The sequence below is a fragment of the Cupressus sempervirens genome, chromosome 10 (assembly GCF_028749045.1).
Source record: "Cupressus sempervirens isolate cs-2001-9-10 chromosome 10, ASM2874904v1, whole genome shotgun sequence".
NCBI lineage: Eukaryota > Viridiplantae > Streptophyta > Pinopsida > Cupressales > Cupressaceae > Cupressus > Cupressus sempervirens.
Window position 1 is genome coordinate 169,613,720 of NC_143127.1, and position 19,686 is coordinate 169,633,405.

A 19,686-nucleotide genomic window follows, 5' to 3' on the forward strand; every position below is an offset into this window, starting at 1 on the left:
TAGCATCATAATGGTGAGGTGATTGAAACAATGTACTGAAATTTTGAGAGCTCTTGCCAAATTGATGAGTTTGGGTACTGTTAAACATTCAAGCTGTATCATAAGTTACAACAACTTAACTGACTTTAAACTCAAATTTTCAGACTATTCTGGAGCCAATCAAATGATCTTGATTTGGTAGCATGTGTCTAATAGAAACTAAAAAATACTTTCAGCATATAATTTTATCATATAAAGTTTATAACAGTGTAGCAACTCAGTACGTATGGTTTGCAGGTTTGTTCAGCTTGTGACCATTCGAGGATATAGAGAAAACTCAAAAAGTCTACTAGTAAGAATCAGAAAATAGATAAGAGTATTACCTGAATTCACTTGTGTTAAACCTGTGATAAAATAAATGGAATAACTAATCGTGTATATAACTGCAATGAGATGAAAGGAAGTACAATGAATTTCTCCTGTAAATTAAATAATGTGTTAACATCCCCAGGCTCAAACCACCAGCCTGTCACAACGTACTACACCTGGAGATCCTTTGCTTAGATAATGGATCAGATAAAACATTTAAGATACAAAATGTGGTGTGAAAGTCCATCTCACCCTGCATAATCTAAATTTGGCAACAGAGCTACAGCTTCACCATCAAGGACAAGAAGCATCCCTTCCTTAATAAAGCATTTGGTTGCAAACCTCACTCTGAAAAAAAAAGTCACAATCTTATTAACTTATAAAATTGACAATCTTAATATACATATCTACTTTATTTTCTTTATAACAGCATTGAACGATTGAAGAACAGAGCTAATATCTTGATAAATATAAATTTAAATGGATAGAGGCAATAGAGTGCGACACACCTGTACTTTTTTCGATGCTCCCTCAGCTGTAATGCCTGTACTTCAGCAAGTAGTCTATCCTCAATGCAAACGGGAGCCTTAAACTGCAATGTTTGGGATACATAAATTGCCCCTGGCTATATGATTGCATCATCAGATAAACAAACAGATCAAAGTAAGGCAACGAGATCACAAATTTCCAACAAACTAACAGCTTGACTATTGCACAAACCATGCCCAAATCAAAGATTTCCTTCATGTCCTCTACATAAGGCCATGGCACTGCATTCTCATTTTACGTAAAAGTTAATTCAAACAATATGTCTAGACAATCTTAACATCAATAATTTTTAGTTTCAAATGAAGCATCTTGCATGCTATCATGTCATGGATATTAAAAATGCCTTGAATTACAGTGTAAAACAATCGAAGAGAATTCCATTTTTTATCCATCTCAAAATAAGTAACTGCACATTGTAAAATCTTGGCAATAGTTATTAGGTCACTAAGGTTACTGCATTTGTACAAAAGTATCTTTGGCAAGGGTGCAGGACTGCTAAACCTCACCCCTACTTTCAACCATAAGATATTTATCGTTCACAACTTGACACAAAAACTCGTATACTTATATGCACGCATATGGGTGGGGATACCTGAAACAAGAGCAAGATGTCACTTGGCTGTACAGGGATGTACCCAGCTATATCCCACAGTATAGGCGATGTTTCTATTTTAAAATAATAATTTGATTGATTTGTTTGCACTCGTGGGCCCAAAAACATGCCAAATTTGCAATTTCTAGCAGGTAGATACAAGTCAGCCCCTCAATTGTGATCCTCCTGACTCAAGAAACTCTCCAAATTGCAAGAGGAATCAACCCAGCATTGCAAATGATAAAGTGTCTAAAGACCCAATAGTCTTGTATTTGCCTACCAGACAAAAGGGTTTGCCTTGCCCGATATGGCACAGGCTCGAGAAAGAGCTATTATAATTTTGAGTTGGCTCTCAAAATAAACAATTGATAAGGCTAATAGTCTTCTCAGTAAGCATGATGAAAATGAGAGTCAAATGCAAAAATAGAGTAATTTATTTTGAATTACCAATACATTAGCAAATGGTACAGCCTAAATTTTAAAATCTTAAATAATTGTGACACAATACATGCACCTAGCATTTAAGATTAATGATTAGAATGTGGATAAGGGCTATATTCAACGAAGTGGAGTGAGAATGAGGTAGCTATGAAGGGAAAAAATCGCCATTTGAAAACTTGCTAAAACAAATTCCCTAGAAAATGAAAAGCTAGGTTGGTGAAGGATAAAACAACACATTTTAGGTTTGATATACAGGAACTTCATATTCCAATAAATGGCATAAGGGAAGATAGGATCGAGATGCAAGGGACAAACCATAAAAAATTACAGAAATAACACCAAAAACTGTAAAACTTCTTGCATAATACATCATATGATTATACATTACAGTTATGCTTAGGGGTCTTTGTATCCACTCACTTCATTACAAACCCCTTGCTGCCAGTGTAGTTATGCCTCTCAGACTAACAAAAAAATTTAAAATCGAATACTGTAATCTATTTGTGATGTTGGCAGGTGTCTTTTATCCTTTGTTGTACAAATGCTGACAAATTTTGAGTTGGCATTTATACAACAAGGTCGTATTATTATAGTTAAGAGGTTACTTTAAGTTCTAAGTCATTTTCAGAATGCATGTAATAAGATGCTTGCATGGATAAGTGTGATCCAGCTAGGGGTGAAGGACTGCCCTGTGCTTTATACTACAGAAATGCCCATTCATCATGTCTTTGACATGTATCTAAAGATTCTCATTTTATAATTGGTAAGAGGGTTTCAAGGGACTCAAGATAAAGCATTAAGCGCTTGTGGAGTTATGATGAAATGCTGTGAGCCTGTGACCATAAGTTAACAATTGACAAAGAAGTGACTGGATGTAACTGATGTGGGACTCCTCAAAAACTCTAGAATGACATGATTATTTACTTTTGGTAAGGTTACAAGAAAACGATTAAATGTATCTTTCAAAGGTAACATGTCAGGTTAGGTAGCCCACATGGGTAGCAGAGTTGGCTTGGACCTTGGGTTTGCTCCCCAATGGTCTTGATTTTGACTCCAAAACCCCTCACCCGAACACCTAGCTTGCAGCCAGCTTTGTACGTTCCTGACCCCACCTTGTTAGAAAGTAAGACCAAGGTAAGGCAGGTTGGATGCTGGGCTGGTTCATGGAGGTACCGCTGACACAACAAACAACAAAACATATTAGGTTAGGCAATCCAGTGACCAGAAGCAATAACATCCACAAGACCAGCTCACGAAGTCACAATGACTGAAAGGATAACAATGAACTTTGAGGTGGCTGCACAAATAATCCAGTAACTTCAATAAATGGAATGAGGTAGAATACAACTCTAAAAAGCTCCTCTACTATGTTCCACTTACCTCACTTTAGGGAAGGTCAGATTCATGAGGAACTTAATTGAGAGTCTAGCCCAATTAAGAAAAAAAAAAAAGTGCAGAATCCATCTTTGGCCGAATATAATTGTGCTAAAAGAATCACAAACAGACTTCAGATATCATGATGAGATAATGAGACAAAATCTGAGCAGAACATATGACAGCTCAATTTAGTTTTTGGATATCCATCAATGATTGCATTTCATGAAATTGTAACATGTTAAGGCATGTCAACAAATAATTGATGCACGTTCTGAAAAGTGCGAAGTTAAGCTCGAGCCTGACAAAGCCACATTTTACAGATATAATTTCAAAGAAAATTTGATGGACCTTCAGATCTCTGTCCAAAGTTCCATGTTTGGCACAAGTTGGGAGAAAGCTAGCGAAAAAAAATGAGTCTCCTTTTACATCTTCCAAATGTATTTGCTCAAAAAATCTCAAGGTAAGATACCTTGCTTGCACATAACCATAAAATTTGGAGCCCATGATAACATGATTCAATAAAGCATGTACTGCTAATCCTTGAATATTCTATTCCCTGAGACCACATTTCACTGCATCAATTTATCAAAAAAATACATGCCGCCCATGCCCTTACCCATTATATAGAGATAGATATAGATATAGATATAGAGGTGCTTGAAATGTTTTTTAGTCCTACCTTTAGTCTAAAATTTAAATAGATAATATATGATCATCCTTTATGTTTTAGTCCCTTTTGCAAAATCTTCTGCAAATGGGCCTAGGTGCCAAGAAAACATAACTAAAAAAATTAAATGTAATTTTTGTTAAGTCTCCAAGACCCATGTTGAAAACTTCTTCTGGGAGTTTAGGGTAATGCATGAATTTAAAGGGTTGGTTTCACCAGTGATCAAAAAGTCTCCATGCCTATAAGGAAATAAGATTCTACGACTCTGAGTTTCACCAGGTTGCAGGATTGCAGAAGAAGATTTTACCATGTTGCGGTACTATGGGAAAGTTCTATCTGGGGTCTTTCAGAGTTGGTTCTCACCTTCTTCGAGCTCAGACCAATCATCATATTGACAGAGGTGAACGTAGCTATAAGTTGTGTACTCCTGATGATATCGAGATGGAGACTCACTTTATCTTTCGTTGCCCTATCTTTTATGAGATCAGAGGGAGATTTTATTGTCTATTACGGGATTGTTCTTCTCTTTCAGCCTTCTTCCATTATTGTGACCAGCGGTGTCTTGCGCTTTATCTTCAAGAGGCCACTCTGCTCCATGCTAGTACTTTACAGTCGCTACTTCCCCACCGACATACCTCTTATCAGCTTATTACTGCCTTTTTTCACACCCTTATCTCCTTTTGGGTGTGAAAAGGCCGTCTAGTTTTACCAGTTCTACTAGCCATTCCAAATCTGTCAAGCCCGGCAGCCGCTTGTTACGCTAGCGACACTCTTTCACGGGTTCACAACGACAGTTCAGGGCTCCTACCTACTCAAAGTCTTATCCTTTTGTGACTGATTTCTTTTCACCAATGAAGGACTCCTAGTCTTTGCATTGGCCTCTTTCCTCTTCTTGTTTCTTGTTTCTTGCTGTTTGCTTTTTTCGGACACCGTTTGGTGCTCTTGCTGTTGTCAGCTTTCTGGTTGTAAACTTTCAGTCCCATAGACCTTTTGTGATCTTTTGTTGGATATTAATAATCTTATTTTATCTTATCTATCCACTTTGCAGTGGTTTTAAAGGAACTTCAGGTTTCATGCTATGCCATCCACATTGCAGAAGAAGGGATTAAAGCTTGGGATATTGTGGTAAGAGGAAGAGCTTCCAGAATTTTGTTTAGGTCTAATCCACATTACCAAACTTGTATGCTTCTTCTGTCTTCTGCAAGTTATATCTCCTTTTTCCAGCTAGATGTTTTCAAGGAAGTTTTATATGCAGTCCAAAGAGCTGTCTGTAAGTTTTGGGACATTGTTTGAAATTATGATACATTCTAAAAGATCCAAATAGTCATCAAAGGGCCCTGTGAAATCTCAAAGCCTTATAAATATCAAGCATGAGAGTTCACTGTAAGTTTTGTGTATAACTAACAAAGATGACTGTATTATGTTGATGATTTTTACTGTCAATATCGGAATATCCGAAACCCTTGTCAAAAGACCTTGCTACTATTAACATTTAATCTAGTGGGATGAACCCTTGCATTTTATTTATTCATGGAGTAGTTAGTGAAGAGGGTACAGTGTATTGACAGAGCATTTGTGAGAAAGTTAGCAGTTGCAGTGTTGGTATACATACAAGATAATGTAGGAAGAGAAGGGGATATGTATTCCCAGCAGATAGCATGATTTTGGCAGTGGCATTGTTGCTTGGAGCCTCATGCCTATGTAGGAACAAGAAGCCTCAAGGAGAAGCCTTTACTTGTGTGGCTGACCTTAATTCTTCATCAAGGAATTCCCAGTCAATACGAAATCAATGAGTGCAGGTGTTTCATCAAGTACACTTTCTCTGAGGCTACTACTATAGTAGCCTCTTGGCTAACATGGTTTATAAGGTCACTAAACATGGTGAAAGTAGCATTTGGTTTCCAAGCAACTTGAACAGGAAAGATATTGGCTTCTTGTTATTTTGAGTATCATCAACCTTATAATCTTTTTCTTGCTGGTCTATGAGGAAGCCATAACACAGACCTATCAAGCAATGAAGTGAAGGAATGGTTAAGAGGACAATGCACAATTATGAAAAGTGACAAGGGTACCATAATGCCATTCTAGAGAGCAAAAATTCAGAGGACAGTTTTTTTCAAGTGATAATGCATTATGAAAGTTTAATGTGGTGGGCTTAGTAAGCGAAGGCCATTTAATATGCATGGACAGGTCAAAGACAGCCTATTATGCATGATGACATGCTTATGACAGCTTCTTCTAGGTAAAATGGCAGTGGTGTGAGCATACACAGTTCAAGATGGCAGATTACGTGACAGTCATATAACAGTCCTTTAGGTAGTATGGTGTATAGAGATTAAGTACAGTTATCAAGAAAACACTGCATTGTGAACACAAATTATTCTGTTTTTTTAAGTTTCAAAAACAAGAAACTGCACACTACTCAATTTTGATGATCAGATACTGGAAACAACACTAGCTTCTACAGAAGATTTTCTATTTTGTAGAGTGCATGTCCAAACTAATTGCTCTTCCTCATTCCTTTCACTACACCATCAAAACCTCCTACAACTTATTGTTGAGATCTAAAATGGCCAAATATGGATGAAAACTGTACAGAAAATGAGCCATGGCTGAAAGGGATATTCTAAGGCTTCTATTTTCTAGTTAGTCAATACAGTAGAATAAACATGTCAGTTGAACAGTGGACAGAGAACAATAAACAATTTTATGCTCAATAATCAATGTTGACTATCCTCATTATCCATGACCCATAACATATAACACAGAAATGTAAAAACTTATGGACAGAAACTCAACTGAAAAGAAACTTTGAAAAGCAATTTACAGCATTGATTATTCCAAAAGAAAATTCGAACTACCACGGATTTATCTACATTTTCTTAGAGAAATATAACAACACAAAACTTTGCAATCTGGAAAGTATTATGCTAAACAACAATATATCAGAGGTATATCATTTCAAATTCTAATAGACTTACACTTTGTCGTTCGTTAAAATGTAGCTTCAGTCAAATTAAAGCACGTATTAGATTAAGTATATGTATTTGCAATACATTCATATATATGTATGTATGTACATACATACATATATATATGTACATACATAAATATATATATGTATATATATACATATACTTATATTTCTCTGTCTCTTTTCATATATATATATAATCAAAATAATAATTACCTGTTCTTATTGGGCTTCCCTTTATACTCTTATTGGGATATATATATATATATATATATATATATATATATATATATATATATATATATATATATATATATATATATATATATATATATATAATCAAAATAATAATTACCTGTTCTTATTGGGCTTCCCTTTATACTCTTATTGGGCTATATGTATGTATGTACATACATACATATATACATATATTCATAGTTTAAAAACTCGGTATCGGCAATATCTCGGCCGACCCAAAAATTTTGAAAAACTCAGCTAAAAATTCGGCAATAAATCGGCACTTTTATCGAACATTTGAAAATATAAAATTTCTTAAAATATGCTTTAAAATGCATACATGCACCAAATTTGTAGAATATATAATAATTTGAAAATTGAGATACCCACCATATATCATTCAAAGTTTAAGTTAAACAGTAATTTATACTTATAGCAAGAGGAACTTAGTAGATTAATCATTAACAATTTAACATACTACTAGAATCGTATACCAAAAAACAAGTAGAACATTTGAATATAAATAAGTTCGATACATAGTCAAAACTCTACAAAACTACTACTTCTGAATACATATTAAGTTCAAGTCTTGGTATCAATGAAAACTGAAAGTAGCAATCATAAATTGCATCTACAAGTAAAACTCAAAAGAGATCCTTGCTGCTGGGTGGGTGGTGTTGAAGTAGTTGTTGTGGAACATCCTCAACAAGTGCCCTAATAGGTCCCTCACGCTGGATAGAAGCCTCTGATGGATGACCAAGCTCATGTTTCTCCTCACGTGCTGCCACATCTGCATCCCACTCATCTGCTTCTCTCTCAAACTCAGCTAGCTGCTCATCTGTCAGTAAAGGTTCACCAACATCTGCATCCTCACCATCAGGAGGAGCAATCCAATCACCTGAGTATGGATCAATGTCATCCAAGTCTAGTGCTTCATATGAGGCTTGCCCTTTCACCTGCTTCTCATGCAAGAGAAGGTTATATTTGACATAAACCAAATCATTCAGGCGCTTTTGAGTCAACCTATTACGTTTCTTTGTGTGAATGTTTTGAAAAGTACTCCAATTTCTCTCGCAGCCAGAAGCACTACAAGGCTGCGATAAAATTCGGATGGCAACCTTTTGAAGATTAGGCGTTGTGGCACCATAATCTTCCCACTACAGATCTGCAAGGATTAAAAAATTAAAAAACCATTTATAATGTGGTAAAACTTCCAATAAACTTCACGAGAGAAATGAACGGTATGATAAAACTAAACACATTCTTTTTTACTTGGCTGCAAGGTGTATCTCCTACGTTTGCAATCAGGAGAAGAAAACAATGGCCCCTCTTCCCTCTTGTAGCTCTGCAACTCATCAAGTATGAGGTTTCAGAGGTCCGTATCAGCAATCAATCTTCGAATACATGTGTCCAAGCCAATTTGAACCTCTGCATCTGCTTTAAAAGTGTTGGAAAAATAGTACTTGGGGTTCAAGAAGTAGGCAGTTGCATGAACGTGTTGGTGGAGTTGTCGGTTCCACCTACGATCAATAATGTTCCATATGGGGCTATATTTGGTCTCATTTGACCTATAAAAGTGTTGAATGGCCTCTTTTGCACTATCCATGGCCTCATATAGAAACCCCATGGGGTTTTTATCCCCATCCACAATTCGTAGAACCTTCACCAACGGTTCTGATACCTAGACATAATAAAATATACAAAAATCAGCCAAGGACAATATTTCAAAATTGAATATTAAATCATCAATGAATACTTGAAAACTTACTTTGAGGGTCTCTTCCATCAGCTTTTGAAAGTTACTATCAAACACAATCCTCGCAATCTTCTCTGCTTCAGGCTTCCTGGCATAAGGACTCTCTAACCATTTCTTATCAAGAAACATACGCTTGAGGTCTAGCAATGTCTCAGATATGCTTTGCAAGTTTAGAAAATTAGTAGCAAAGCATGTGACCCCTACCTGTACAAGATCCTTACCACCAGTGTGCTCCCTCATAAGGCTCAAGATCCATGTATGATTGTAGATGTACTTAGCAATATTCCTTCCATCTTCAACCACCTTCTCCACCAGGCTTAGTTTCCCTAGATCCTCAAGAAGCAAGTCAAGACAATGGGCAGCACAAGGGCTTGGGCAGCACAAGGGCTCCAAAATAATGTGGGATGTCTCTCCATGAGAAGTCTACCGGCAGCCACATATGCAGCTGCATTATCAGTCACAATTTGGATGACATTAGCAACTCCCACATCTATTACCACCTCATCCAACATGTTACACAAATTTTCTGCATTTTTTACTTAATCAGAGGCATCAACTAATTTTAGAAATACCAGCTGCCCCCCTGAAGCAACTAGAAAGTTGATGAGTGTCTTGTTCCTGCCATCTGTCCACCCATCAGATATAATAGTGCAACCTTTCTATTCCCAAACTGTTCTTTGCTCTTCTACAAGTTGATGAATATTTCTTACCTCGTCCTGTAACAATGGCCCACTCACCTCATAGGGAGTTGGGGACTTGAACCCCTTACCAGACAAAGAAATGGAAGTTACCACTTGATCCCAATACGGACTGAATAAAGAATTGAAGGGAATATCATTGCAGACCCAAAATCTTGTAATTGCCACCCTTGTCTTCTCATGCATCTCTTTGTTCCATGTCGTGCCTAGCAAGTCGAGTTGAGCACCAGGAGTGTTACGTGGAATCCAAAAGTTTGCTAGAGAACCTCTCGTACTTACCGATCCTCATATCCGAGGCCTTATAGAAGAATCCTCTCCACCTATTTCTGATCCCGTAGAACTAAAAGTCCCCATTGGGGCTGCCATAGCCTCAAATGTCCTCTTTTTTTCTACCTTACTTTGTGCATATTTTTGTAGGCTTGTCAAAGCCTCTCTTGTAGCCTCTTTCGGACATTCTTCACACGCTGTAATATCATTGCATGGAATCTTTGCAAGATCGTATTTCAATCGGCTTATCCCTGAAGTCATTTTCTTATGGCAATGGATACATTCGACATGTCCACTGATTATGCCCGGGATCCCACGCTTCCATAAAGGATCCTTACCTCTGCCACCACCAGTCATCCTGTTTCTATAGGTATGTCACTAACACTCGAAGTCTGCACTCTGCAAGTATAAGAATGAACAATCAAATATAAAATAAGATTGATATCAAACACAATTTGCAACAATATGAATATATAGAATTTAATGATTTGTAATCCAACTTTTATCAAAAGGAGGGTAAGATCTACTATCCAATTGTTCGGGTTTAAAATAAACTGGAATTAGTCTATAAGCAAAATAGAATAGAATGAGTATCCAATTGTTATTTACTAATATTAAAAATTTAAAACTATTCAACTGTTATTTACCTTGCTGATAATTAAGGGACATTTATATTAACATTAATAGTTCTTTCCAATTTTGTTATACTGTTGTTATTTACTGATATTAAATTTAAAACTATCCTAAGTTCCTAACTGTGTTTAAAATTGAAATCATACTAAATTACTAATAGTAATTTACTAATTAGTATTACTATATTACTGTTAGTCTGTTACATTATAAATAATAATAATATATAGTTTTATTATTTATACACAATATATATAGTTTTATATAGTTATATTAATATCTATAGTTTTATTTAACAAGTTACAATATGAATATATATTAATTTTTTAAAAAAAATTAAAAAATATTTCACATACCACCAAGAGTTCTGCAAGAAAAGTCGAATGCCGAGAGTAGGAGGTCGAATGCAACTATAGAGTTGAACACTGCCGTCCAAACATCATCACGTACAACCAGACTGCTGGAGGAGGTCGTGGCCGCCTGCACCTCGCTCACTTGTCCAAAATAAACTCGTTCACCTGTATAAAGTTTAAAAGTTGTCGAGGCCACTGAAGGAGGTCATGGCCGCATCACTGGAGGAAGAAGTCACTTTCGTGTGCATATCAAATGTGGTTGGGAGTGAAGATATCAAACGTTGTAAACCTAAAATTTTTACCTAAATTTCTGATGACCACTCAATGCTGTTTTCAACGATTTTTTTGCCGAATTTAGGGTTTATCACGTGATTTTTTCCATATATATCGCCGCGGGTTTTTGATATTTAACGCTGCCGATATATTCAGCGATATATTCGGCTGCTGCAAACTCCCGCGTTATACCGCGGTTTTGGCGATATAACGCCGATTTTTTAAACTATGCATATACTTATATTTCTATGTCTCTTTTCATAATCACACATATATATATACATACATACATACATATAATCAAAATAATAATTACCTATTCTTATTGGGCTTCCCTTTATATTCTTATTGGGCTTTCCTTCATATTCTCATCAGGCATCATATAGTCTGCGATACTATTTTATCGGCAGAATGAACCGACGGTTCAGTTAGTTATTATAAATGATGTTTGGGTCCATGTAGGGACATGACCCTACGTGACCATAAGCCACGTAGAGTCATGTTTCTATGTAGACTTCACCCCAGCCACATATATATATTACTGTCACTGCTGTAGAGAAAGATATCTGAGAAACATCTCAAGTATCTGCAGCAGCAATTTAGATTATCAGTCTTCAGCATTCGATCATCTACAAGTTCACTGTCATATATATACTTTGATATATTAAATTGTTCACTGCAATATATATATATATATATATATATATATATATATATATATATATATATATATATATATATATATAATTGACATATTATATTCAAATCTATTTTGTTCACATCAGATCTTCAGTACGGTATTATCAGAATATTGTATATATCACTCTATCAGAGATCCTGTGCACATTAACATGGTATCAGAGCTAAACTGATACAGCATTTATAATCAGTTATCATCAAAGCTTCAGATTAAAATCATGGTGAACCACAAAGACTGGAAGATAGCCTTGAAGGTGCTTCAAATTTTGCTTCATGGAAAATTTGAATTATGATTATTTTACAAGAACTTGAATTAGAAGTGTATGTGGAAGAAGATAAGAAAATGCATGAAAATGATCAAGACAAATCAGCTTGGAAAAGGCATAATAATAAAGCCATGAAGATTATCATAGATTCTATTAAAGATAACATACTTCCATCCATATCAAATCTCAAAACTGTCTATGAAATGTTCATGACTATTAAAATTACATTTGAAATCAATAACACCAGCAGATTGCTCACCTTGAAACAACTGCTATATATCGAAATGAACAATGGAGAGACTATTACGTCTTATTTCCTGAGAATTGCAGAATTAAAAAACAATCTCGCAACCATCGGGAATCAGTTAGATGACAAATAACTATCTCTAATAGCCCTTAAAGGGTTACCCATGTCCTGGGAAACCTTTATCCATGGAATGAGCTCTAGACCTGAATTGTCAAAATTCGATCAACTTAAGAATGATAGCATACAAGAAGAGTCCAAACTGATTTCAAGAGGAATTGGTTTAAATCAAGAGGGGGAAATTCAAGCTCTTCAAGCAAATTCAAATAATAAAGGGAAGAAGGGTCAATTCAAAAGAAAAAGAGGAAAAGAAAATCAAACATGCAAGAAAAGAGACTGGTCTAAAGTACAATGCTTCAAATGTGACAAATTTGGTCACACTCACAAAGTTTGCCCAGAAAGAAAATGCAAGCTGCCCTAGCAGAAGTAAAGGTTAAAAATTTAGCATTCTTTCTAGCTTTATCAAGTGAGCTAAATACCAACAAAAATACCTGGATAGTAGATAGTGGAGCATCTCATCATATAACTAGATTCGAGGACAAATTTGAAACTTTTGAAGGTCACTCCACTAAAGAAGTAACAATAGGGGATAACTCTACATATCCAGTAAAGGGAATTGGAACATGTTCAATACAACTGAAAACCGGAGTCACTCTTCAACTAAAGGATGTATTATTTGTACCTAGCATCAAAAGAAATTTGGTCTCAATCTCAGGCCTAGCAGATCAAGGGTATCTTATCACATTTCAAGAAGATAAAGTTCTATCCTAGCCCAAGAACTCTAATATTAAGAACACAATCACCATTGGTTTCAGAGATCAAAGCTTGTACAAACTTTGTAATCATCAAAATCTAGCATTAAACCATGAGTTTCAAACTCAAATGAAATCTGGCGTAGAAGACTTGGCCATCTTCAATTTTGTGCCCTGCCATCTATAGAAAAGATTGTAATAGGCTTACCTAGTTTAAAATCTGATCATATTGGAACATGCAAGGGATGTGCATTAGGAAAAAATACCAAAGGATCATTTCCCAAAAGTGAACATAAATCCAAAACCGTACTTGAACTTATTCATACCGACCTGTGTGGTCCTAAGTCTGTCTCTTCCCTAAGTGGGTGCTTGTATTATGTAATTTTTTATAGATGATTTATCTAGGAAAACTTGGATTTACTTCCTAAAACTTAAGGAATCAAATAAGTATTATCCAAATTCAAAGAGTCTAAGGCATTAGTTGAAAATCAAATTGGGAAGAAAATCAAAACACTAAGATCAGACAATGGGGGTGAATACATTTCTAAAAACTTTAAAGAATTATGCACCTCTATTGGGATTCAGAGGGAGTTTTTTGTACCCTATAATCCTCAATAGAATGGAGTGACAGAAAGGAAAAACAAATCTATTATAGAATCTGCCAAAGCCATGATGCATGACCAAAATGTCCACATATCATTTTGGGTTGAAGCCTCTAATACCACAGTTTACATTCAAAATAGATGTCCTCATTCAATCTTAGAGAACATAACCCCTAAAGAAGCATTAAAAGGAATACAAAGCCAAATTTGTAGCTCGGGGATTTTCTCAGAAAGATGGAATTGATTATGAAGAGACATTTGCTCCAGTTGCTCGATACACCTCTGTTAGAACCATTATAGCCATTGTAGCATCTAAAGGGTGGAAGATACATCAAATGGACATTAGGACAACTTTTCTAAATGGTGTTATCGAAGAAGTGGTGTATATAAAATAACCCGAAGGATTTGTTACTCACAACAAAAATAACTATGTGTGCAAATTAAAGAAGGCACTCTATGGTCTTAAACAAGCCCCCAAGGCATGGTACGAAAGGATAGACAATTATCTCTCTACATTAGGATACTCCAAAAATGAAGCTGATCCTAATATATATTTCAAAGTATCTAATGGTGATATGACTATTCTCGTATTATATGTTGATGACTTACTAATAACAGGTGAAGACCATCTTATAGTAAAATGCAAAATGCAAATGGGATCAAGTAGCTAAATTTGACATGAAAGATTTTGGACTTCTACATTACTTCTGAGGTCTAGAAGTATGGCAAAAGGAAAACTACATTTTCTTAAACCAAGGAAAATACACAATTGACATCTTGACCAAATTGGAATGATGGACTATAAGCCTTTGACTACACCAATGGAAACAAATCTTCACAAGCTTAAAAATGACAAAGTCGAATCTGAACCTACTGATCCTACTTACTATAGACAGATAATCAGATCACTAATGTACCTTGTGAATACTCACCCTAATATTTGTTATGCAACCAATACATTAAGCCGGCTCATGTGCGAACCTAAGATGCACCTCATGGCAGCAAAGCACATCTTATGATACTTATGTGGTACGATTGGATTTGGTCTTAAATACGATCAACTTGAGATTCAACTTCATGGGTACTCAGATCCTGACTAGGTCAGTAGCTCCATTGATCATATAAGCACTACAGGATGTTTCAATCTTGGTTTAGCTATGATTTCTTGGTTTAGCAAAAAACAATCATCTATCGCCCTAAGTTCTACAGAAACAAAAGATATAGTTACCTCCATGGGAGCCAGAGAAGCAGTATGGTTAAGGAAGTTGCTAGTTGGACTATTTGGAACACCCTTAAACCTACATTTATACATTGTGACAATCAGAGTTTTATTAAGGTGTTAGTGAATCCAATTTTCCACAACCGATTCAAGCATATTGGAATTCTTATTATTATGTCAGAGATATGGTAGACAAAGATGTTCTCAAGCTAGAATACATCAGCACTAATGAGCAAACTGCCAATGTACTTACTAAACCTCTCTCTAAGCCTAAATTGGAGCATTTCAAAGGTAAAGTGGGGATGATTCAAATGTGATTGTAACTCCTGAGAATGAATCTCAGTTTAAATTGTTGTAATATATATGTACATTTATTTTTTATGTTTATAGAGTTACTATTTTATATATGTGTAATATGTCATGAAAGGTGACAATCTTTCATTGATATATCTAATTAGAAGGAAGCTATTGTAAGGTGACGATCTTATCAATAGTTTGACCTATTGTCATGGAAAACTTGATTAAATTGTTATCCAGGAGTGTCAGAAGTCATGACAACGAATGTATCATGATCAAACTTCATTAAGTTTTGTTCACGCAGTGTCGGAGATTATGATACATGTAATGATATAGATTGTGACATTGTGATTTATTGTTATTTGATAGACTACATTAAGTTGATGTCCTAAAGTGCCGGAAATCATATGACCTGTTCTCCTAATAGGTATCAATGAGGTTGATGCCAGTGTACATATCAAGAGAATATGAGTTCTTTTGTTGATTCACTTCTTCCTCACTAAGAGGGAGTGTTAAAATGTAGCTTCAGTCGAATTGAAGCACACATTAGATTAAGTATATATTTTGTAAAGCCTCAGGAAGCAGAGTATCTATTGTCAAGTCCATAATGTTGGGATGGGAGGAGCAGCCTCCATAATAGTATTGTAAATTTGGTTTCTCCTAGGGTGGCCCTACACACATCGTGAGATATCTGGGAATACCATTCTCAGTCTCTCTAAATCTAAGTTCAATGTGGGAATGGCTCAAGGAGAAGATTGTCAATAAACTCAGCAAACAGAAAAATAATCACTTATCTCTAGCTGGAAGAGTACAAGTTTGCCGAAAGATATTATCAGCATACACCATATATTACTCCTTTGCTTGGTTGTTCAATCAAAATCAGATTTGCTACATTAAAAAAATTATTAGGGATTTCTTGTGGTCTATAGATGAGGTAATCAGAAGAGGCATGCAGTTAAATGGAATTGTTTCACTATGAGGAAAGAAGTAGGTGGAATGGGGCTGAAGGATTTAAGGTTGCAAGAAATTGCGCTAGGAGCCAAATGGATTACCAGGTCCACAAAAGGAAGTGAACCCTGGAAAGTTCTGATAAGACATAACATTGCAAGAGGGGTCCCTTGTATTGGGAAAACATGGAAAGGGATGCATATTCATGACCTGCTCTCAGGTAAATGGAAGATTAAAGTTGAAGGTTTTGTCATCTTTAAAACTCTCTGGAAAGCATGGGATAAGGTGAGACATTGGGTGGTAGGGGCTGACTTGATAGACAACCGAGACAAACTGCGTGGAGAAAGGTCCCCATGGTGGAATTTGGAAAGAAAAGGAAGACCTCTTGCTCTCCTGCAAGGTTGTTCAACAAAAATATGGGACAGGATGGGCATTCATTCCTTTAGCAACCTTGTTATGGATAACCAATTGATATCCTGGGAGAACCTAGCCTCTAAGTTCCAGAGCTCTTAGTCTCAAAAAAGAACCTATGCAGTGCTCAAGGAAGGCTGGCTAAAAGCCAAACTTCTCCAAGTATGTGGCAATGAGATTCACAGACTTCCCCTCCTTACCTCGCCCAATGGCACCAAACTCTTCTCCACCAAAGCTAAACACCTGTATTGCATGTTGTCTAATAACGATGAAGTTTTTGAGTATCTCAATACCAAATGGAACTGCAATTTAGACCATAAAGTATGGACCAAACATTGTTTTGCTATTTGGCACCGCAGAGTGGAACCTAAGATTCAATTTTTTATTTGGCAAGCTCTTCTTCATAAACTTCCTCTGAACAACGTTGATGGTTTTCCTTTCACTTGCTCTTTTTGCTCCAAGCCTGAGACCATGTCACACTTATTCTCAGAATGTGAATTCGCCAGAGAGATTTGAAACTAGTTCGGCATCCAGATAAAACCTGAGCTTCTTTCATTCCTTGCCATTACTGGGAACATCCCTGGACTTCCCAAACCCTTGAATATATTTTGGGCCATCTTTTCCTCTTATTTGCTTTGATCTATTTGGTTAATTAGGAATGATGATGTATTTAAAGATAGAAGATAGGAGTAGAATCCTTATTGAGTCTCTATGGAGACTCATTATGCATAAAATTTGTGTGCAGGTCACTCTCAACTATAAAGTAAAAGAAAAACAAGCGGTGAAGATAATCAATACATGTGCTAAAGTACTGAAAGATGGAGGAATTCAATTTAATATAGAGGCTGAGACATATGAACCAAACACCTTTAAAGTACCCTCAAGGAAATGGTAAAGCAAATCAAGTTGAGGAATCTAATTGAAAATTTGGATGGACATGATGATAGTGGAGGTCAAGCAAGTAACAATGACACTGTGATGGGACTGAGCTCTAGCAAAACCAGGCTGGGCAAAATGGTAAACAGACTTGCTAAAAGTTGTGATGCTCTAAATGTGATATTGGTTACTAAAAACAAAGGAGAATTCAATGAGGTGAGAACCCCATGCATCCTGATTACTGCTTTCCCTCGTGCACCAGCACTATCTTGGAAACAGCTCATGAGGGATTCAAATACAATGATTAGTGATGAAGCCATGAGGCTTAGGTGGTCAGATGGGCCTATTAGAAATAGATAATGCTAAGAGGGGGGGTGAATCAACATTCTACAAACTTTTGCCCACAACTAAATATTGTTAATTACTTTATAACATGCATATGAAAGTAAACCAACAATGTTGAACAGTAAATAAATCCACACACAAAGAGAACTCATAACACCATATTTTGTTAACTAGGGAAACCCCGGCCAAGGGAAAACCCTAGTGGGGATGATACCCACAAAATGATCCACTAAACAAAAGAATTATGTTAAGGAAATTGACCCTACAAAGAGTCTATGAAATACATATAGTGTCTCGATACTTGTTAGAGGACTAGGCCCTGTTAAAAGCCTCAACCTTATTAGGAGTTGCTTCAACCCTGTTAGGAGTTGGTCATACAATTACAAATGTATGCAAGAAGAGCCCACTGCCCAAACATGCAATTATACAATATAGTGCCTTTATACAAAAGAGATAGATACAAAAATCTCTATACTACTGATTGTTATACTTTGCATATCTCTGATCTTACATCAGAATTCACATCACATAGCCTTCACATAAGCTCGCATATCACATACATAGTTCGCAACACAACACACAATTTCGCAACACACAACTTCGCAAGTAATGATTTCTTACATATACCTTACATTTTAGCAAAACTCTATCCAGTCGGCCTTCAAGCTTTCACATGCTTGGCATATTACAAAAGTAACTCTTGCTAACATAGGGTTAACATCTAGGATGTTATCCCTAAATAATTAAGTAATTATTTTGTAACCAAAATAATTCCTTAACATGTTATTCACCTTGTACTATTGTTCTTTGTTCTGCTCTATTCATTGCCTTTACTGGTAAAATAAATATATCTAATGTCATACTGATCATACTGTACTACGCACTTAGCCACGTCATCAGAACAGTCTGTACTACCTGTCCTTGACTACGCACGTGCCAAATATCTTTGTAGATTGCGCATTACCAAAACTGTCTTTGTACTACCAGTGAAATTGTCTAACACTTACAGAATTTTCTGTCATAGATTGTGAGAACTTTAATTGTACATTTTGCCATGTAACAACCTCTTTTCCCGAGTCTTAATTAACAACTATCATATCAAAGAAATACAGTTATTACTTCATTTTCATAGGAAGACAGTTAAATCAGTTACGTTCATATGAATGAGATTAACGGTTAAAATTAGTTAAACAAAATTTCATAACTAAGAATTGAAAAACACCATCAATGAATTTACTATGGAAATTAAATTCTACATACCATGGAATTTGAAACGAGAAATCATTGTAGGGATGCTTCTGCAATCACCTCGATTAGTCCACAAATATCACATAGTATAAATTGACGATTACCATCAAATACTACTACATCAATATCAAATGATGATTACCATGAAATACCACCATATCAATTAGGGCATTACATACCACTATATCAATTAGGGTATCAATTACCATTGGATCATTTAGGGCTTCAGATACCACTGTATCACTTTAAGCTTCAATTACCATTGGATCATTTAGGGCATCAAATACCACTGTATCAATTAGGGCATCAATTACCACTGAATCAATTAGGGCTTCAAATACCACTATATCAATTAGGACTTCAAATACCACTATATCATTTAGGGCTCCAAATACTGCTATATCATTCATTTCCTTCCGATTGCTTAACTGTGGCAATAACATAAGATTAGAAGATATGCTCATATTCAATATTCATATAAATGAAAGACAATCCATAAATCCATCTCTCACATCTAAGTGTAAAATAACTGTAACGATGATATAACTCAATTAATC

At 35.8% G+C, this 19,686-nt stretch overlaps 1 protein-coding gene across 2 annotated transcripts in view; it reads right to left on the reverse strand.

Annotated features, from left to right (window-relative positions):
- Positions 1-372: 372 nt before the first annotated feature.
- The window catches only part of LOC149533153 (hydroxyacyl-thioester dehydratase type-like protein), a 63,009-nt gene continuing 43,695 nt past the window's right edge, over positions 373-19,686 (reverse strand). Inside the window, exons 2-3 of one of the 2 annotated variants that reach the window (XM_089805331.1) lie at positions 858-940; positions 373-696 (exon numbers count right to left, since the gene is read on the reverse strand). In XM_089805331.1, coding sequence (XP_089661457.1) covers positions 597-696; positions 858-940 — 183 coding nt within the window. In that variant the 3' untranslated portion in view covers positions 373-596. Of the gene's footprint in view, positions 697-857; positions 974-19,686 lie in introns of both variants that reach the window. The other variant, XM_089805330.1, reaches the window with a different exon arrangement.